Here is a 23,080-nt window from a genome sequence, read left to right as displayed (position 1 = left end):
TGACTGACTCTATCATAAAGATCATGGAACAAGAGACTTTCACAGCATAACGTACGGGGGTGTTCTATCTGAAGGAGGCTGTGAACAGTTTTTTTTCCCAGAATAAGGCAAGCTTAAGTAATGAATGTATTGATAGCACAGCTGTACTGAAGGAGGCAGGGATAAATGGTGGATGTACCAGCTGTATGTTAAGGGTTGAACAAAAGTTGAAGTAAGTCCTTTTGGAATGAACTTGATATATCAAGTAATCAATTAAAATTTGGCACATGGCCACGATGTTTGACAGGGATACAGTCCAAAGGCTGAGCTTTGTGAAGAATGTAGTAATGCGCTGCCTCTGAATAAACTGTGTAAAGTCGGATAGCAAAGCCAATAAGCATGAAAACATTCAACTCGATTTACTTTTTCCTTCTTGTGAATAATTCTGAACTCTGCCCGCAACATGATTAAAAAGAGCATATCCATGAACACAATAAAATAAGCAAGCTTTGTTGGAATGCACAGTACTGTTATTCAGTGTGATATTGTGAAGTTATGAGGGAGTCACTGGACTTTGGGTTGATACCAGTAGATTGGGTACTGGTTACCTTATGAATTGGGGAGATGGTGATATATTGGTAATGTCTTGAGTAATCCAAAGGCCTAGGCCAGTGCACAGGTTCAAATCTCACGAATTTTAATTTTATTTCATAAATCTGAAATGTAAAGCTATTTTCACTTATGGTGACCATGAAAACCATCAGGGATTGTTCTAAAAACCTAATGGAGTCACTATTATAAACTAAATTTGTTTCTTTAAGACATAAAAATTGTCATGCTTTCCTGATCTTGTCTCCGTGTGACTTCAGACCCATTAAATGGTTCTCCTGAAGTGGTCTAGCAGGACACTCCATTCAAGGGCAATTGGGGATGGGCAACAACTGCTGGCCTTGCTAGTGATTCCCACATCCTAAGAAAGAATAAAGATAAAGAAGTTGTGTGGACAGTGTTGTAAGACTGGTTATCATCACTGGGAGGGAGCATCCCTGGAAGTTTGACCACATGACATTATAATCTCACGACACATGTTCATGTAATATCTTCAACGCTTGGTTTATCAAGGTTGTAGTTGGCCACCTTTGCCTGCAGTCTCCATCCCAAACACATGATCCCTCTTTCCCTCACTACTGAAACGTTCCCAGGGTCTCTCTTTCCTCTGGTTCACAGCTCCAACTACCTATCTTTCCCCAACCACTTTCCATGTCCATTCTGACATCAGTATGGTGCAGTGGAGGGGCAGCTTCTAGAAACAATTATTTGAGACGGAATCAACAGTCATATGGACTTAAATTGATTTGCTAAAGCAGTAAAGGTGATATGATGTGCCAAGAATTATGGTGGAGATAGATTCAACTGAGGCATTCAAGGGGGCGTTAGACACTTACTTGGATAAAAATAATGTGTGAGAGTGTAGAGGAAAAGCAGTGGATTGGCATTAGGTAATGATATTCATTTGAAGAGTTGGTTCACACATTATGGGCTGAATAGACTCAATCTTCAGCATAGGAGCTCTTTGATTCACTCCCTTGGTTGTTCCCGGCATTCCATAATTCAGTCTGCTGGTTGTTCCCAGTGTTCCGTGATTCAGTTCCCGGTGTTCTGATGTTCTGTGATTCAGTCTACTGGGTGGTCCTTATGCTAAAGGATAACCGGAATTTTCTTCTTGCATCTGAGATTTCTCCATTGTCAGCCAGTGATTTAATGGAGGGCATGAGACTTGAGTTCCCTGAAAACTGTACAAGGGGTCAGCTATCTGAAATCTGGAGCTACAAATTCATTGCAAAAAACAATATTCCTTTTACATTGCAGACGTATGTAGCCACAAAGCAAGAAACAAGAGGGGGGGGAAAGAAAAGTGAAAATTCTGATAGATAAGCAGTGTTGTAAATTTTGAACAATGACATTTTCCACTTCCATTTTCATCAATGTCCAATAATTCACCCTCTAGTCTAAGACACTCCTGAGCAATCCGACAGAAACCAGAGTAAACTTGAGGATTATCTATTCACTAAAAACCTAATGAACTTGGATTTGACAAGAACGATCCCTGTCTGAACAACCTCCTGATCTTATTTAAGGGAGTGATATCTTCAGTGGACTGTTGTAATGAAGTAGTTTGCTTGAGCTTCCAAGGCATCTGGCAAAGTTTCACACAAAATGCTGTCAAGTTGCAGGATAAATCTTAGGGCTTGAGAGGTTGATAGAAGTGTAGGATACAATGAAAACTTTTTACTGGTGTAACATTAGGAGTGGGGAGGTGGGGTGGTGGGGAAAGTAGGAAAACAGTGAGTTAGATTCACACAGAGTCAGTTTTGGATTCTACAAGGTTTCCAACCTGTGCTGGTCCCTGGATTCAATGCAGTTTGGACAAATTGATTTAAAGGGTGGGTTCAGCAAAATTAAGTTGGAAAAAATGTCAGTAAATCTTTTTGCACTTGTAATTTTTATCTGATAATGCACCTGTGAAGTTCCTTCAAATATTTCAGTGCTGAAATAGCACTAAATATTTTTCATTAATCTGTTCAATTGCTTACATCTCTGAACAGGTAAGACTTGGACACAAGCGTCCTGATTCAGGGGTAATGGCATTTCAACTTCATCACAAAAGCAGTCTTATGAAGATGCTGTAGAAATAAGTTAACTTGCCAATAGCTGAGTGAACTGACATCACCTTCATGTTATAGGCAGTGTAACTGCAGTATTGATTATCAGCAATAAACAATCTCATTTGAAGGCAACAAATCTGACTGTACTGTACTTCTTCAATACTGCAATAAGGTGACAGCTTTGACTTATGTTCTCTAGAGTTGATAAAGATACAAAAGCATTTCCAGAACAGTGAGTTTACCATTAAACAAATCTCCAGACTCAAGGCGTGAAGGTGTGATACCAGTATCCTTTGCCCTCATTTCAAAGCGATTCTTTCTTTGTGTGTGGGGTTTCCTTTAGTACTTGTTGGTTTGCTATTATACTTTCTGTGCACACAAAAAGAGTACAGTATCTTTGAACCAGTGCTCATGTTTACCACTCATTAAGTGGTCATTTTCTGCTTCAGTTTATTTTGAGAGTAAAGAAAAAATCCATTTTCCTTAGTTTACTTGCAATTCTCTTACAATTCATAGCACTATTTGCTAGTATTACCTTAACCTTAAACCCTGATATGAGGAACTGGAGGAAGGACGGGCCACTTTAAGTGGTCAGAGAATTTCTTGGGTGTTTGAAGCTGATCAAACACAAACATTGATTAACATTGGTTTCATCTGGTGCCAAACTGATAGTAAAGACCCGAGGATATGAAACATTATATCATTAAAGTCATATCATTTATAATGTCTTTTGATTGATTTATATTGTGTATGAAAAGGAAAAAAAAGCCTCAAATTTGTATCTGCAGGGATACTGATATGATTTAATAATGGAAAGTTAACTAGATGTCAAGTGGATGAATTGATTTATCAAGTGCCAAATTGAATGACATCCAAGTAGTTAATTGTATCCTAATATTTAATTGATTGCAAGTGATGGACATTAAATGGGGATTCACTTGAAACACTAACAATAGACACAGACATAGTTGTTAGTTAGGAAGTCCTTGTGTGTATTCCATAATTGTGTTAGTAAACATATATAAAACTGTTTAAAGAAGGTTTCACTCCTTCATCAGTAACTGATTTTTTTGGACTTAAACGTTGGTCAGGGTACAAAGGGTGTATCTAATATTGTCAGAAATTATTTGCAACTTTGTTGAACTAGGATGTGATAGGCAGAATGCAATATGAATCCATCTGTGTTCTATTCATTAAAACAGTGAATTGTGATACAATTATGTTCAGAAAAATTGACCTCATCCTTTAGGTTTGGGTGTGTTCAGTAATTCCTTCACGCGTAGGTCTTTACTTGTCCTCACAGGTGAGAAAAGAAATAGAGTTGCATGCAATAGTTTTACAAGATGTAAAGCACAGTGATGGTAGGTCAGTGTTTGGACCAAGAATTTAACTGAAATGCACCAAGGTCTATGATCTGCCCCACGGCTTAGAAATCAATAACATGGAACAAAGCTCCATCAAAAGTAATTAATGGTATATTGATTGATCCTTTTGGAACAAATTTCTGGTGCATATCTGGGCTGAGAAGTGGCAGATGGGGTTTAATTTTGGGAAAGCAAATCTTAGCAGGACTTATACAGTTAATGGTAAGGTCCTTGGGAGTGTTGCTGAACAAGGAGACCTTGGAGTGCAGGTTCACAGCTCCTTGAGAGTGCATTCGCTGGTAGATAGGATAGTGAAGAAGGCGTTTGGTATGCTTTCCTTTATTGGTCAGAGTATTGAGTACAGGAGTTGGGAGGTCATGTTGCGGTCGTACAGAACATTGCTTCGGCTACTGTTGGAATATTGCGTGCAATTCTGGTCCCCTTCCTATTGGAAAGATGTTGTGAAACTTGAAAGGGTTCAGAAAAGGTTGACAAGGATGTTGCCAAGTTGGAAAGTTTGAACTATAGGGAGAGGCTGAACAGGCTGTGGCTGTTTTCCTTGGAGCGTTGGAGGCTGAGGTTTGACCTTATATAGGGGTACAAAATCATGGGGGCGTTGATAGGATAAATAGACAAAGCCTTTTCCCTGGGGTCGGGGAGTCCAGAACTAGAGGGCATAGGTTTAGGGTGAGAGGGGAGAGATATAAAAGAGACCTAAGGGGCAACATTTTCATGCAGAGGGTGGTACATGTATGGAAGGAGCTGCCAGAGGAAGTGCTGGAGGCTGGTACAATTTCAACATTTCAAAAGTATTTGGATGGGTATATGAATAGGAAGGGTTTGGAGGGATATGGGCCAGGTGCTGGCAGGTGGGACTAGATTGGGTTGGGGCATCTGGTCGGCATGGACAGGTTGGACCGAAGGGTCTGTTTCCGTGCTGTACATCTCTATGACTCTGAGAAGGTAATTGAATGTAGTGTGTGTGCTGGCAGGTCTGCTGCTACGCTACAGGTTCACTCACGTCTGTGAGATTTAACTGATCTCAGGGAGTACAGTAATGATAATCAGATTACTCATGTATACCCAGTGTCTCACTGCTATCACATGCTGATGTTGAGGTGGTTCTACTGGAGAAAAAGGGCCTTCTCCCATCTCCTTCTGGAATAAAGATTTGCACAAGAAGTGTGAAAAGAAATGCCAAGTTTTTAGAACATACAAAAGTACAGCACAGAACAGGACCTTTGGCCCAAAATGTTGTGTTGACGATTAATCCTAATGCAAAATAAAATAACTTAACCTTTGCACCCCTCAGTTCACTGCTATCCATGTGCATGTCCAGCAGATGCTTAAATGTCCCAAATGACTCTGCTTCCACCACCACAGCTGGCACCGCATTCCATGCATTCACAACCCTCTGTGTTAAAACTATGACTCCTCGCATCAGTCAATCCTGCCCTGGTAAAAAGTCTCCTGACTATTTACTCTATCCATGCCTCTCATTATCTTATATACCTCTCTTCCTCCTCCTCTCCAGAGAGAAAAGTTCAAGCTTGGTCAACCTTTCTTCATCAGGCAAGCCCTCCAGTCCAGGCAGCATCCTTCTTTGCACCCTCTCCAAAGCCTCTCTATCTTTCCTTTGGTAGAGTGACCAGAACTGGACACAATATTCCAAGTATGGTCTCATCAGGGACTTGTAGAGCTGTAGCAAAACCTCATGGCTCTTAAACTCGATCCCCCGCTAATGAAAGCCAAAACACCATGTGCTTTTTTAACAACCCCATCCACTTGAATCGCAACTTTGAGGGATCTATACACCTGAACACCAGGATCGCTCTATTCCTCCACATTGCCAAGAATCCTGTCTTTAATCCTATATTCAGCATTCGAGTTTGACCTTCCGAAATGCATCACTTCGCATTTATCCAGGTTGAACTTCATCTGCCATTTCTCAGCCCAGCTCTGCATCCTGTCAATGTCGCACTGCAGCCTGCAATAGCCCTCGATACTATCAACGGCACCTCCAACCTTTGTGACATCTGCAAATTTACTAACCCACCCCTCGACCTCCTCATCCAAGTCATTTATAAAAACTACAAAGAGCAGAGGCCCAAGAACAGAGCCCTGCGGGAACCTACTCAACACTGACCTCCAGGCAGAATATTTTCCATCTACAACCACACTCTGCCTTATGTCTGCCAACCAATCCTGAATCCAGATAGCCAACTCTCCCTGTATCCCATATTTCCTGACTTTATGAATGAGCCTACCATGAGGAACCTTATCAAATGCCTTGTCTGAGGTCCAGATACACCGCATCCACTGTTCAACCTTCGTCGACCTGTCTTGTCACCTCCACAACACATAACACAACATTACATGCTCAATGACTTACCGAAGCTAATATTGGTTTCTGCTGAAGCACCAGCAACTTCGTGCAAGGCACCGATTCGTCTGTCTGTAACTTGTTGATTTTAACTGTCCATGACTAAGTGTTACAGACCAAAATATTCTAGGCCCAGAAATACATCTTGAGGGAGTGGTTGATGTGGTTTCAGGCCCTCTCATTTGTGTACACTGAAGTGCTGGAAGCAAGGTAAAGTCCCTCTAGCTATAGGTCTCAAATCTTTCATACCATGTAAATGTTGATGCAGTCTGCATTTTAAATGGATGAGGCACTCTGGAATGCTATGGAAATGGGTGGAATGTATTCTTTCAGACAGTTGTCAGTCTCTGGAATCCTGTTCCATGGACAGCAGCGGAGGTTAAGATTAGATTAGATTAGATTAGATTACTTACAGTGTGGAAACAGGCCCTTCGGCCCAACAAGTCCACACCGCACCCGCCGAAGTGCAACCCACCCATACCCCTACATCTACCCCTTACCTAACACTACGGGCAATTTAGCATGGCCAATTCACCTGACCTGCACATCTTTGGAGTGTGGGAGGAAACCGGAGCACCCGGAGGAAACCCACGCAGACACGGGGAGAACGTGCAAACTCCACACAGAGAGTCGCCTGAGGCGGGAATTGAACCCAGATCTCTGGCGCTGTGAGGCAGCAGTGCTAACCACTATATTCATCACTAAATATTCATCTAATTCAGCTTCGAAAATATCAGATTGTTATCTACAAGGGAGTCACAGATTAGGGGATGGTCAAGTGGAGGTAAGGCCACAATCACCTCAACAATGATCTTACTGAATAGTAAAGTAGTCTCGATAGGCTGAATGGCCTTCTTCTATGTCTTATAATCATATGACCTAATGTACTTAACCTAATTAATAAATATTGTACTATGTAGCATTTAGATTGCGCTGTAATATCCTTTTTTTTAATTTTATGAAAAAAGTATATTTTTGAATTAAAGAATGGTAATTATCCACCTTTTGGGCTAGGAAGTGAGTGAAAAAGAATTAACAAGGTTCTCAGAGAGAAAAAGATTCAGAGTACTGATAAGGAGGAAGTAGCTGTTTGGATGGTATTGACTATAATGATGGAGTCCATTAGCTCGTAATTGTAGGAGCTGAAATTGGATGGAAGGAGAGAGTGTTTTGTGGAGATGACTAGTAGTTGGACTCCAAGAAGCTCCTGGAGCAGTAGGTTGTTATGAGAGGCAGGAGTAATGTGGTACTATCAGATCAGGTGATGGAAGGTGAGGACACTTCAGTGTTATGTCTCCTCAAGTCTTGCTCCTTGTGGCCTTGAAGGTGTTAAAAGGGCAACCCAGAGGGGACAACCATAATGGAAGGGAATAAGTGTTTTGCTGAGTGAAGGCACCAAAATCTGGGGTTGTGGGTTGAGGAATTTAACAACTGTAGAAATATTGTGTTGAGTGAAGGCCAAAGGTGGTTCAAGAGTTTAATAGATAAGAATAAGCATTTTTGATGCAGTTCGAAGGGAATAATGCTGGTGAGGGTTAGTAGGACATGGCTGGCAGTGACCTTGTCAATATTTGAGGTCATAGAAGATGGCAAAGTGAAGGGGGGGGGGGCGGCGAATTTGAGTAAGTAGTAATGTATATCTCTATAGCTTGTAAAGAAAAATCTCAATGGGTTTTGCCATCTGACATCAGAGATTACAGTTTAATTTGCAGCTCTAAATTCCTTTGCAGTGTTCCCACATTGATGTTGTGAAGCCATGCTATTGTTCTTTTATGGTACAAATAACTGTCTGATGCAGCTATCTAAATAACTGCATTGCGACTTTGGCTCTTTTCCCAAATATTGCAGGGAGAGGAAATGGCAGATATTCAGGGAGAAGTATGAATGTAGATTAAGTCATATGGTGGTTTTAATGTGCACTTATACCACATAGTGGCATAAAACTAACACAACACCATGGCTTCTCTAACTCACCATGGGCTGCTAGTAATTTTGTGCAGGGATATTTAAATAATACAAAAAGAATTGAGCTTGTGAGTAATGTACTTTTGGCTGAATCTCCAATTTTGTAATTTGTGTCTGATTCATTTGGTTTTACTGAGTGGTTGGGGGCCAGATGAATAATATTTGTCAATATCCTATTTTAAGCAAGAAAAATAGTTTCTTCTAACATTATCAGAGCTTCTCATACAATTCACTTAGTATATGAGCAGTTTGTTATTCAGTTTTTTTAATCTCAAACTGAACTATATTTTTAAGGGCTCTCTGAGAATTTAGGGATATATTTGCTATTCCTGTGCAAATACATTTTATTATAATGAAATAAACTTTAGTCTGTTTTATTCCTACCTTTTTTAAATTTTGGACAGTTCACATTACTCATCATGTTATCTGTTGGACTAAATAAACTTTCATCTGTTTAAATGCTACATCTTAGATTTTTAGATGGTTCGTGATCATTCCTAAGGTTGTTCTGGATAAAATAGACTTTTAATATTTTTCAATGCTATCTTTTAGACTTTTGGGTAGTTTCAACAATATCCATGATGTTGTATTTTGGTTGCCTTTGTTGGACAAAGGCATGATTCAGCAATTTAAGCTTTTACATTGCTTTTGTCAAACTGATAAACAATGAGGGAGAAAACTGAACAATATCTAACTTCGCACTGAACATAAAGGAAAGCAAAGTTGGTTTGTTTGAAAACCTGCAGTATGATTGGAGTGACTGTATCACTACTTTGTTCTTAGAATCGACATGTGGGCATGACCATGATGACAATGCAGTAAGACACCTAAGTAATAGTGGGAGTGGAACCAAAATATTGTGAAGCGATGTGAAGTGACAGATTGAGGGTGGAAATGCTGATGCCAGTTCTTTTGACATCCCTGTGAGCTTACCTTTTGAAGTTTGTTGAAGAATTCGTCCAAATAAAACATGATCCCAACTGTAACTGAAATGTTGAGGTTACATAGTTTCCAAGCTGGCAAATGTATTTTCATTTTGCCTGGAGCTTCTACAACAGTATTTAAAGATTAAAACTTGTAATTCACCTTTTTTGACAATGTATGTGTGTGTGTATATAGTATATATTAAAACTTGGCGTAGTCATCTTTTTAAAAACTCATTGACTGAATTAAAAGCCTTGGACTTTGGGTTGAGAGAGAAGGGATTAGCAATGAGTTAGGACACTTAAAAATGTTTAAGTCAGTGGATTGAAAAATAGACAAGAATGTACAAAGGGATGTCCAATGGGTGGAATTAACAGACCTGGGAGGGTCTGTCCAGTAGGTAATTTACATGAACATTTAAAATTTGTAATCTGGAACAAAAATGTGACAAAACTTCTCATCATGGATATTGTTCGATTAGGGATATAAATCTCAAATTTTAAGAGGAGGAATGAACCCCCACCATCTATATCATAGACAACATGAAAATAAAATCTTGAAACACTTTGCAAAAATTGGCCCGCAATGAGAACACTCAATGTAGCCAGGTTGCTGCCGTTGAGACCTGCATTAACTTGGGAAGACTTGTCCAAATACAAAGTATTAGACATTGATGTAGTGTCTGCCAAATGCCTGCTCTGAAGAGCTACTGTGGTGATATCCTGGGGCTGAATTGATTTGACCTCTTACCAGGTATTGTGCGAGGTATAACTCTAACTTTTAGTGTAGTCCTCCTTCCACATCTCTCCTTCCGCACTCTCCTCTGCATTCCCATTGATTCTAGTTTTTCTAGGGTTCTTATTTCATATTTTGTTAAATGCTACATTTATATGAGGGGTAGTCATTATCACTTCACCTCTGAAATTCAGCATTTTTGTCCATGTTTGAACCACAGCTGTAATGGTGTTAAGAGGCGAACACCCTTGTGGAACCCCAACTGTGCACCAGAGACTAGGTTATTCCTTTGCATGTGCCACTTGACAGCATTGTTGCTGATCCTGCCAACACCAGGCTGATGATGAAGAGTCGACTGGGGTGGTAATTAGCTGAGTTAGATTTGTGCTGACCTTTGTGAACAGGACATACTTAGGCAATTTTCCACATGGTCAGGTAAATGCCAATGTGGTAGTTTCATCAGCTCCTCTGATGCTGCCTGACTGGCTGTGCTTTTCTAGCACCACACTCTTCGACTCTGATCTCCAGCATCTGCAGTCCTCACTTTCTCCTACCTATCGGTGCAGCTAGTTCCAGAGCACAATTCTTCAGCTCTACTGCGGAAATGTTGTCAGGGTCTTAGACTTTGCAGAATCCAATGCCTTCGGTTGTTTTTTTCGTACCATATAGAATGAATCAAATTGGATTAATGTGATGCTAGGGAGCTCAGGACAAATCTTATGGATTACCTGATTGGCACTTTAACCCGAAGATGAATGTGAACGTTTCAACTGTATCTTTTGCATTTATGTGTTGGGCTCCTTTAGTAAGGATGGGGATTTTTTTTTTCCTCATTCACAGGATGAGGGAGGTGTTGGCTTGGCCAGCATTTATTGACCATCCCTAATTGTCCAGAAGGCCATTAAGAGTCAACTACATTGTTCTGGGTCTGGAGTCACATGTAGGCCAGACCAGGTAAGGACAGCAGTTTCCTTCCCTAAAGGACATGAATCAACCAGATGGGGTTTTCCAAAATCTGACAGGGGATTCATGGTCAGATGTTTGTGGATCTTCCACCTCCTTTTGTTTAATTGACCCCTACTGTTCACAACTGTGAAGGGTGCAACAAGATTGCTGAGCTCAAATCTGACAGTTTATTGTGAGTCCAGTCTTTTGTATGCTGCTTCTGACAGTATTCCCTTTTAACCTTGTACTTGTTTGTATGCAGCCCAAATAACTGCACAAAGGCCTTATGGTTGAGGTAAGATTTTGTTTTGTTTTATTACTTTGTTGGGTTTAATACATTTCCTCTTTCTTTAGCTCACAAAAACCTTGTTGGTTAGCTCCCTTTTGATCTTAACAAGAATAATTCATTGCATTTTTAATTGGAGAGAGGCTAAGCCTTGTGTAAAAAGAATTGAAACCTTTGTTGTGACGAACTGAGAAGGTTGAGCCAGTTCAGTCTTTTTCAGCTGGTCTTAGCTATATTATAAATTTTGAGACCCTATAAAGGAAATATGTTCTGAATTGTGCTTGACAAAATTGGGACTTTGCCCTACTCTGATATCTTGCTCGCACATTTGACATGAAGGATAAAGTTCTTCTGAGCTTTTGTTTGTCACGTTCAATGCATTTTTAATAAGTCATTTTTAAGGATTGTTGTGGTTATTGTTTTGCATTCCTGTCTAATTTATGTATCTTAATGATAGCAATCTCTCATCCCAAACTTAGTCATTGAGTCAAAGACAAGGCTTTTCAGCAGATTGTTTTTGACCAGTGCAAACTCAATCTCTTAACTATTCTGACTATCTAAGGTTACAAAGAGATCCTCATCAATTGGGTCAATTAGCTGAAGAGTGACAAATGGAGATTAATTTTGGATAAGTGTGAGATATTGCATTTTGGTAAAACCATCAAGGGCAGGACTTGTACAGTTAAAAGTAAGTCCTTGGGCAGTGTTGTAGAACAGACCCCACGGGTTCAGGTACCTAATCCTTTGAAGTTTATGTCACACATCGTTAAAAATCACACAACACCAGGTTATAGTCCAACAGGTTTAATTGGAAGCACTAGCTTTCGGAGCGCTGCTCCTTCATCAGGTGGTCCTGTTGGACTATAACCTGGTGTTGTGTGATTTTTAACTTTGTACACCCCAGTCCAACACCGGCATCTCCAAATCATATCACACACATATAGGATAGTTAAGTAGGCATGTAGCACACTTGCCTTCATTACTCAGATCTTTTGAGTATAGGAGTTGGGACATTATGTTGAGGTTTACAGGGCAGTGGTGAGCCACCTTCTGGACTATTGTGTCCACTTCTGGTCACCCTGTTATAGGAAGGATATTATTAAGCTGCAGAGAGTTCAGAAGAGATTTACCAGGATATTACTGAGATTGGAGGGAGTTGAGTTATAAGGAGGGGCTGAATAGGCTGGGACTTCTTCTTCTAGAATGTAGGAGGTTAAAAGTCGACCTTTGTAGAGATTTATAAATTGATGAGGGGTGTGGATCAGGTGAATGACCTGTGACTATTCCCTAGGGTGAGGGATTTCAAGACTTGGGAGCATATTTTTAAGGTGAAAGAGGAGAAAGACTTTGAGACATGAGGGGCAATGGTTTTTACACACAATGGTTCATGTGTGGAATGAACTTCCAGAAGAAGTGGTGGATGTGGGTACAGTTACACTGTTTAAAAGGTATTTGGATAAGTACGTGAATAAGAAATGTTTGGAGGGATATGGGCCAAGTGCAGGCAGGTGGGACTCGTTTAGTTTGGGATTATGGTCAGCATGGACTGGTTGGCCTGAAGGGTCTATTTCTGTGCTGCATGACTCTATTGCTCTGTAATCTCACTTGAGTTAAGTGCTGGAAAATGATTGTAAGTCTTGACTTGTGGGTTCATCTCCCACTGTAGAGACTTGTGTACATCATCTTGGCTTATGCAACACTTACTGAACTCCCTGAGGTGCTGCCTTTCAGATGTTCAGCTGAGGCTATGCCTGCCTGCTTGATGGATGTTAAAGATCCCACTGTACTATTTTGGAAGAGGACACTGGAATTCTTCCTGAGGTGTTGTCAACATTTACCTCTCAACCTAGACATAAAACAGATTGATAGTCTGACTGCTTATCTCAATACCTAGTTACTTTGCAGTCCAAAACTAGGCTCCTGTGTTTTCTACATTGCAGAATGATGATATTGATTATGTTTATAAAGTACTTCAGTAGTAAGGGATGAGTACTGAAGTTGTAAAAACTGCTTTATAAAATCATGTTCCTCTTTATTTTCTTGCATCTTCTCTGCATATCCCCTACTTGCAGACTGCACAAGTTTGTGAACAGTTTCCCTCAGTGCTCTTGTTTGGTTCATAAAGTATTTGTGTTATTTGTACAATGTAGGTTAGGGTTCTGAATTATATTCATAATTCCTTATACTGAATCAAGCAATCAGCATTTTGCAATCAGGGTGTTCCAACAATCTTTCAGTACTTTAAGTGGATATAATTTCAGGGCATATAGATTTTGCAATAATCTCACTGTTGAGTTGCTTGCAAGGCTGATCTCAAGATCATTGGCAATAGAAAAATGAGGAGGCTATTTGGCCCACTTGCTGTACCATTCATGATTGATCTGATTGTGGCGTAACTCCACTTTCCTGCCATAACCCTTGATTTCCCATTTAGATCAATAATCTGTCCCACTCAGATTATATTCAATTGCCAGGCGTCCATTAGTCTCTGCAGAAGAGAATCCCAAATATCACTGACCCTTTCAAAGAGATTTCTCACTTCCATCTTCAATGGGAAATAAGACTATTTTTATTTTGGAATCGTCTCTCCTAGTTTCAATGCTCCCAAGGAGCAACTTCCTCTCAGCATCTGCCTGGTCAATACCCCCTCAAAATCTCTAGATATGTTTCAATAAGGCGGCCTTTTATTCTTCAAAACTCCAAATCTACTCAACCAGTTCTTTCATCCCATGAGTTAATCTAGTGAACTTTCTTTGAACTGCTTCCAAGCAAGGATCTTTTAGGAAACTATGCTGTTACACAATAGATTTCTCAATGTGATTGTAACAAAAATATTCAACCCAGAACAAAATTCACAGCGAGGTTTTTATTGGTCTTCATTACAGAATCATAAACATGAGACTTTGATCATAAAACAGCACAGTAGGAGGCCAGACAGCCAGCTCTCCATTAAATCCCTCAGTCTCATTCTCCTGCCTTGCAAGTGACGGTGTAATAGTAATGTTACTGGGCTAGCAATCCAGAATCTCAAGGTTAATATTCTAGGAACATGGGTTCAAATCCCACCATGGCAGATGGCTAGCCTAATAGTCATGATGTGGAGAGTCGGTGTTGGACTGGGGTGGACAAAGTTTAAAAATCACACAACACCAGGTTATAGTCCAACAGGTTTATTTGCTATAAATTCTGTGTATTATGGTCTTGCTCCATAGCTACCTGATGAAGGAGCAGCGTTCAAAAAGCTAATTCTAAATATACTTGTTGGACTATAACCTGGTGTTGTGTGATTTTTAACTTAACCTAATAGTGACCATGTAACTATTGTCAATTGTTGTTTAAAAACCCAGTTCACTCACTAATGCCCTTTAGGAAAAGAAATCTGCTGACCTTACTTGGTCTGATCTACATGTGGCTCCAGGGTCCAGCAATGTGATTTAATCTTAACTGCTTGCTGGCCAAAAGGTACAGGAAATAGATGCTGGAAATCCATGTCTCTTGAGTAAAATTTTAAAAATTTATATCTATATCTGATCTTACACATGGCAGATGGCGACACAGCATCTCATAGGATGCCTTCAGTTCTAGTTGAGGGACCATAATGCATGGAAAATATCTGTAAAATAAACACTGTGCTCCTTTTCTTTGACAACATCTGTGAATGTTTTGTTGAAAAGCAAAGTAGCACAATATCATCTTTTGTTACATAAGTGTCATAAATTTAAAGATTTTTAATAAGTTAAAGGTGATTTCAATTGCAGAGTTTGCATGGGTAGTTATTATAGTTATATCCTGACATATTTGTACAAATTATCTTACTACATGTATTTGTCATGGTCCTTCGAATAAGGATGACATTAAGAAATTAGTAGAAACAGCCCTAGAATTTTCCAATGTGGCAATTCCTTTTTAAAGCTTATTTTCACAACCAGTGTTTGTAGTGAGATTTTTATCTGTGGTAACAGTATTCTATTTTTATTTACAGTTTTGCTCCCAACAATAAATAGATGAAATCTTCTGCAATTGTTTGCTCAAAGTACAGATTGTTGCTTTGTTCACATTGAGTTGTTCCACAACTGCATGTTGTTAAACATGCTATGTTAAAACATGATCTACATGCCATGTTCATTGGAATGCATAGCTGGAATTGTTAATGAATTGCTAATTCCCTAGCAATCCCATATTTTTTCAAATTGTTATTTATTGCACATTTTCAGCATGTTGATATTTGGTGGGTTGACAGTCTCTCTCTTAATAGTTGTTAACAGGTAGGACTCAGAAAATTGGTAAATGTTAATTCAGAACCTTGATTTAATAAAATGGTTAACTGCAAGGTAGTTAAAGCTCAATATCACCTCCAATGCAAATACTCAAAACCTCCTCACACAAACATATTGTACATAGAGTGTTTGTTTTATTTTTGACCTCATCATAGTAATGAACATTTAATGTCAGTTGAGGTGATGGGAATTTAATAACTTGGAGTGGGTTAACCATTTGCAATTTTGGTTACAGAGGAGCTTATAAATACAGTAGTTATACAACATAGAACCAGACCCTTCAATCCAACTTGTCCATGCAGACCAAGTTTCCTAAACTAAACTAGTTCTATTTGCCAGCATTTGGCCCATGTCACTCTAAACCTTCCTTATTCTTATGTTTTTAAATGTTACAACTGTATGTGCACCTACCACTTCCTCTGGAAGTTTGTTACACATATGTTCCATGCTCTGTGTGAAAACGTTGCCCCTCAGATTCCTTATAAATCTTTTCCTTCTCACCTTAATGGCTCTAGTTTGGTCTCCTCTGCCCTGGGGAAAAGACATTTGCTATTCACCTTATCCCTGCCCCTCATGATTTTGTAAACCTCCATAAGGTCACCACTCAGCCTCTTCCTCTTCAGTGAAAGAAGTCGCAGCACAGGCATCTGATATGCTTCAGTACAATGGTGAGCTGTGGTCCTGGCTTGCTCCAGGCTGCATCATATCTTATTTTCTGACTTGCATTCCTATTAGGTTGGGCTTTATTCCAGGAATTTAGTTTTATGCCATACAGCTTTTAATGCTTGGATTTCCAATTGGTCATATTCCCATTGTGGTAAATGTTTCATGTTGAATGTTATATCTGTCACATGCCTTGTGATGGAGAAGTGAAAAATGATTCTATGTAGCTTATGCAGAATTGTGCACCATTTTGAATGAACAGCATGTTTGGTGTTAAATCCTTGTTCTTATTATCTGTGACAGATGGGCACTTTTCAGACATCTGATGGACAATATTTTTTGGAACCGCTCATGAAACCAGATGGAGGGCAATATGAAGATGAGCACAATAAACCGCATCTCATATACAAGCATGGAGCACTGAATAGTAATCCTTTGGGAAAAACTTCTCATCCATGTGCAACGTTCGGTAGGTGGGAACCCTTCACTTTTTTTGTAAAGGATTCATCAAGTGTGCTTTGCTTTACAAAGAAGTAATGTGCATTTTCTTTCCCTCTCTGATTCTTGTGCACTGACAGTGAGAATAACTAAACAACTGTTTCGGGCACTGTTATAGGCAAGTCTGAATCTGTCTTCATCAAGCATCTGTTCATGTGTATATCCAGCAGATATTGTTAAATAGTAATTAGGAGTGGAAACCCTGGCCATATTCTGCAGTATATTACAACTAACTTTATTTACTTAATTGGTTCCCATGCCCTCCAGCTAAGATCAGCTACTGCAGCTCACATTGGCAACCTGAGACTGCCTCAGACTCTCTTTACCCACCACTATAACCTTCTGAATAACTGAGAATTTCTTTCCTCCCACTTTAAAATTTGTAGTACCCAACATCTTTACACCTTTATAAGAGAGATTGGTTACCTCAGTTGGCTGGATGGTTTGTATTGCAGAGTAATGTCAACAGCATGGGTTAAATTCCTGTACCAGCTGAGGTTACAATGAAAGGAACTCCTGCACAACCTCTCCCCTTGTCTGAGGTATGGTAACCCTTAGGTCAAACTACCACCTAATGAGAGTCATCCAATGGTCTGTTAAGACTATGGTGACTTGGACTTATTTACCAACCTTTCACAGTACACATGGAGGCAAGACTGGGCCTTCCTGTAGAAGGAAACAACTGGCCTACTTATGGACCCTTTTCTAAATGGCTCAAGTGGTGTCTCTTGCTTCTTGGATGATTTCTGAACTGTTTGATCCTGTGTCCCATTCTGTGCCTTGGCACAAGTAAAAAAAAACAAATAAGTTAGTTATCTCTAATAGCTTTAGAGGTTAGTTGGTTAATTTCTTCTCCAAAGAGAGATCATAAGACCTTTGTTTTATTTGAAAGGCCTTTCAAGTTGTAATCGACTGATAGATTAAACTGAGCAAATACAGATTATTTATATAGGTTATTTGTCGACTCTGGGCTTAAAATTATGTTACAAATGATGACATGGATTTTTAATACACTTTTGATAACAAGCAAATGTTAGCGAGTCCTAAATTTATAACCTGAAAACTTGTTTGAAGTCTCAAGTCTTTGAAAAATCTGGTGAAGTTTAATTTAAAAAAATACCTTTTTTTGAATACAATTCGGTATTGAAGGTTAACAATTTTGCATTGTCGCTCATTATATTTTCATTATAATTCTCTCAAAATACCCTCTTTTGAACACAATGTTTAAGAGATGGATGAGAAAATGCATACTCTCAAATGATTGACAAATAAATATTTTGTGATTGTTTTTTAAGTCATGCAGGAAAATAACTTTTGGACTTTTGACAGTTTCCTGGGGATAAAAGATCTACAAATTTTGCCTCAACAGCAAGTTTTTTTTTAAAAATCTAGCACCGTTGCAAAGGCTAAATTGCTTCTATGGGAAGGCTAAATTGCAGTCATAAGAGTGTATGAACCTTTGTGACTATGTTTGACTCAGGCATGTTTGACATCTGTGAAATAGAGTGCAAAGTTGGTTACGGCCACACTGATTAAAAATGTGGAATGGAAATCCGAGTACACTCTGACAACATAAATTGAGATATATCTGTGGATGGCGCAATGATAGAAATGTCTACAATTTTTGGAGGTCATGAAAGAATCTTCAACCCTTAGGAAGAGAGGAAGATATGGGAAGCAGGGTCCAGTGCTTGAATGCAGTTGGAAGAAACTGGCAGGGGACATGGAAGAGAATTAATGGCATTGAGTGAGTTGCCAAATAAGCAATTGTGTTTAATCAGTGATCTGGAGGTGCCACTGGAGCAGGATCAAAGAACTTAGATTTTTAACTGCAGCTAAGAAGAGAGTCCTGCAATATTCCTTGGGCACAGCCGAGTGTGGGAAATTGGTGTAACAAACTCTGGTAAGTGTCTGACTTGAAATATTGTGGAATAATGTTACTTTATTTTTCAAATTCACGAGATACAAGTGTCTGCTATATGATATGTAAACCGTGACAATGTTTATCTATACAATTCTGTTCAAATTCTGAAGGATACAAATTTTTAACAAAATGGTATTATGTCTTCCTAATGCGGTTATTCTCTTCAATTTAGAGAGAGACTTCGGACCCTCCCGTTTGAGCAACAAGTCATCTAATTGTACGCTGCAAGTGTTCCAGTACTCGAATTGCAAGAAGCATATTCCATTGCCAACACTGATTAACAGTTACCTTCCCGGACACAAGCTCAGAGAAATCAACAAAACCAGCTGATATAGTCAAACTAAAGAAACTAATTGGAGAGAAAAATCCTGTGAATAGGAACATGCCTCTGTTTAGTTTTGAGGTCAGGAGAATTACTGCAGCTACAGTGTATTTGCTGTTTGATAGAACATTTGAAGCCCCACGTATCAAAGGACATTGAACAAGCAGTCTTTGATTTGCAGGAGGTGCTGCGCTCCAGTATCATTCAAACATCAAAGCCTGTTGCTGATTATTTTGGTGACCTTAGATAGAGCAACATGATATTGGTGAAGGAGATTGAGTTTGGCACGTTTCAGATCAGGATTGTAGCCACTTATAAAAGCTAAGGAGAGTTGGGCAGGTTTCAAAGAGTAGGGTGGCCAGATTAAAATATCTGATTTGAGTTACAAGCATTATAGTGGTGTAGTGATAATGATACTAGACTGGTAATTCAGAGATTGGGTTAATGGTGAAGAAAGTGAGAATTTAAAATTCACTTTTGCAGTTTGCCAATTTGAAATCATTTTAAATCAAATCTGAAAGTAATGAAACTAATGTCATAAAAGCTGTTGTTATAAAATTTGTTCACTAGTGCGAAAGAAAGATACTTACTGTCCTCACCAAGTCTCAGTTATATGTGATTCCAGTTCCACATTAAAATGGTTGACTTCTATTGCCTTCAAAGTGGCCTAGGCAGTCACTCAGGTGTACCGAACTAGGAAACTAAGGTGGGCAGGAGATATTAGCCAAGTCAACAATGTCTAAATACCAAGATAGGATATGTCTAAAAGGTGTTGAGATACTTGTCAGCCAATCCCTTTGCTAATTGAGCAAAGTAAACACGATTAGCACCAATATGGAATCTACCTGTTGAAATGTGGTGGATGCACAGCCAATGCTTCTGATTCTCTTATTGAATTTATGTCCTCACTTGAAAAGACGCTGTTCTTAATAATATAAGAAATAGGGCAGGTCTCTGCACTATTATCAATGTGGCTGATTTTCAACTTCCATTTTCCCCTTCTGAACCCCACATTGCTTGATTCTCTTCCAGCCTTGATCGCTCTCAGTCTTGAATATAGTGAATAACTGAGCGTTTGCGGTTTCTGGAATAATGAATTTCAAAGATTCACAATGCTCTGAGTGAATAGAGTCATAGAGTCATGGCTCCTATCTTAGTCAGAAATAACTGAACTATTGCCCTGAGACTATGCTATCTAGTTCAAAACTATCCAGCCGTGGGAAACAGTGTTTCAATATCAACCCTTGTCAAGTTCTCGCAGAACAGTTAAATATTGCAATAAAATTACCTCTCATTTTTCTAAACCTCAAGGAGAATGGACTCATTCTACTCAGTCCCCACTTCCAGGATAAACCTTTTTAAAAATTAATCTAGTCATTGCAATCAATCATCAATGGACTTATCAACGTAAAATATTGTTCCAAGGACAGAGGACGAAAACTCAAATATAGCAATATATATAATACATTGTTACACAATATCTCATTTTCTTCAGACATTTTTAAGATCTGTTGAAAATCCCATGAAACAAATTAATTGAACCCATTTGTTTTCATATTACTTATTTAAGCAGTGCATTCTGATTATAAACAGTTGTAAAATTTGATTAATAGAACTTAACTGTTTGCTAACCATTATGATGAACAATGGCATGTAACAGTAACAATTTGGAGTGCAAAAGCAAAGTTAGTGAATAATGTTAAGTCACTGTAGTCTTAACAGATCGTAGGGTGGCTCTCTCATTAGAGAGGTAATTGGTGACGGTTTAACTTGAGGGTCATCTTGCTTCAGGGGAAAGATTGGAAAATAAGTGATCCCATGGTGTTGGCATCACAAACCAGTCATCCAGCCGACTGAACCAACTGACCTCCTTCTGTAAGTCACTGTTTGCAGAAATCGACTATGTGTGAAACTAATGGGTTGGGCAAATGTATGGCCTTTTCAACCCTTCTTCCTCACACCTGCCAACCTCTGTCTTAACAGCTGGCCTTACAGTTAGTTACAGGCTCACAAATTGGTTGTTGCAGTGTTTGAAGAGCCATGTGAAGTCCTGGGAACTCAGCTGAATCAACACTATTACGCTATATGCGCATCCAATTTCTTGCATATTTTTAGGATCAGGGTCCCTGTCAAGTGACATTCATCCGTCCATTTTTAAGAGGAGGTCCCTATTTCAAGATGTAGCTGATTAGTCACAGTCACTTCTTTGCTAAATTGAGCTGGTGTGTTGAATTTCTGCAGTCTTCAAGTTTCAACAGCCTGCCATTAAAGCTTTGCTAACTTGTATATAATGTGACATTGAACTTTGTACAATCCAGTCTAATCTCTTCCAGGAGTTTGGAAGGATGCCATGACAATGATATTTTCAGTTCCCGTAACTGTCCTGCACAGGAGATGTGTCGGGATTAACTCAATCTGGAGCAGTCAAATCTCCCATTAACTTGGCTGAAAAAGAAATAGAGACTAAAATCAATTGGGATGTGGAATAAGTGATTGATCCTCCAAACTTGCTTATATGCCCTAATTAATATTTTAAAAAATTGACTTTGGGAGTTAAGGATTGATTCCCAGAGAAGATGGAAATCAATAATGCTGCTGTGACACTGTTTATTGATTACAACAGTGCTCCAATTCATGGGAACCATCAATTCCTCTGAAACCTCCTCCAAGTTTGAGCCCAAAAGAATCAAGATTGCCATCCTGTTCAGCTCTCCTGGGTGAGGTCTAATGAATTTTCATTCAAGTTAATGCGTGTTGAAATTTTGACTAATAATACCCTCTCGGGGATATTTCACTATGTTAAATGTCACACATATGCAAATTGTTGGTATTGAAAATACCTTGCCTAGTTCAGAGCAATTTCACCTCACCAAATTGCATCACAAATTGTTCAATCCAGCCAGATAATAGAATGTAATGACATTGAATGATCATTGAATCTCGACCTTCACTGAACTGTCAGTCCCATTTTCAGTGGTGTATTTTGCTTTTGGGGTGTTACAGCCCTAATTATTGTTTTGTAATGGTTCCACCACTTCTCCCCATGGTTTGTCACTGCAGAGAAAAGTTTGAATCAATGTGTTGATGGGGCTGTCTTGATCCGGGCTCATCAAGTTGCTTCTGTTTTAACCTGTAGGCCACCGTATTTATGCAATCACCTGTAATATGATAGTGTGGACCTGATAGAACTGGGAAAAGAAAGCAGAACTGATATGTAATGCAACTAAAGTTTCTGAACAGGGGAGATCCACTACTTTTAAAATCTTTTTATTTGTTCCTTCATTTCAATTACAATTGCAGGAAAGCTATATAAAGATGAATTTTGCCAGTTAGTTCATGAGGCAAGTATGGATTAGAAAATTGTGGGCAGTATGTCAACTTGTGTTTTAATAAAATGCCATTTTCTATGTTGTCCGTGAGATGTAAGATTAGATTACTTACAGTGTGGAAACAGGCCCTTCGGCCCAACAAAGTCCACACTGACCCGCCGAAACACAACCCACCCAGACTCGTTCCCCGACACCTAACACTACGGACAATTTAGCATGGCCAATTCACCTAACCTGCACACTTTTGGACTGTGGGAGGAAACCGGAGCAAACCCATGCAGACACGGGGAGAATGTGTAAACTCCACACAGTCAGTCGCCTGAGGCGGGAATTGAACCCGGGTCTCTGGTGCTGTGAGGCAGCAGTGCTAACCACTGTGCCGCCCACTGTTTCAGTTTGCATCCTCTTACAATAGGCAGATACAGCCAGTTCTGCTATAACACAGTAGTTCTATTCTTGTACAATCCCGTGTTATAAGAAGGGAGCTGAAAATGTGTTGCTGGAAAAGCGCAGCAGGTCAGGCAGCATCCAAGGAACAGGAGAATCGACGTTTCGGGCATCAGCCCTTCTTCAGGAAAGTCACGTAATAGCAGCACTATTTAAACTAATAAAGCAGGAATTATGTTATAACCAATACATGCTTTAAAAATAGTGTCCTCAATTCATCAATCATGTTATTGCTACTTAGCTTTGATGAAACACGTGTTATAGCAGAATGACCTGTCCTACAGTTAACTCTATGCTTGAGTGATCTCTTGGATCTCTTTCCATTGCTTGGATGGGCTGAAGAAGAATTTTCCAGATTTGTTTTTCCCATCAG

At 39.3% G+C, this 23,080-nt stretch overlaps 1 protein-coding gene across 1 annotated transcript in view; it reads left to right on the top strand.

The window, feature by feature from the left end:
- Positions 1 to 23,080, top strand: part of LOC140458248 (A disintegrin and metalloproteinase with thrombospondin motifs 20) — a 378,126-nt gene that overhangs the window by 10,500 nt on the left and 344,546 nt on the right. The window contains exon 3 of the mRNA XM_072552607.1: positions 16,491 to 16,656. Coding sequence (XP_072408708.1) covers positions 16,491 to 16,656 — 166 coding nt within the window. The remainder of the gene's footprint in view (positions 1 to 16,490; positions 16,657 to 23,080) is intronic.

The sequence above is a fragment of the Chiloscyllium punctatum genome, chromosome 32 (genome assembly GCF_047496795.1).
Source record: "Chiloscyllium punctatum isolate Juve2018m chromosome 32, sChiPun1.3, whole genome shotgun sequence".
Lineage (NCBI taxonomy): Eukaryota > Metazoa > Chordata > Chondrichthyes > Orectolobiformes > Hemiscylliidae > Chiloscyllium > Chiloscyllium punctatum.
The sequence above is the reverse complement of the archived record's forward strand: the minus strand, read 5'-3'. Positions and strand labels throughout refer to the sequence as shown.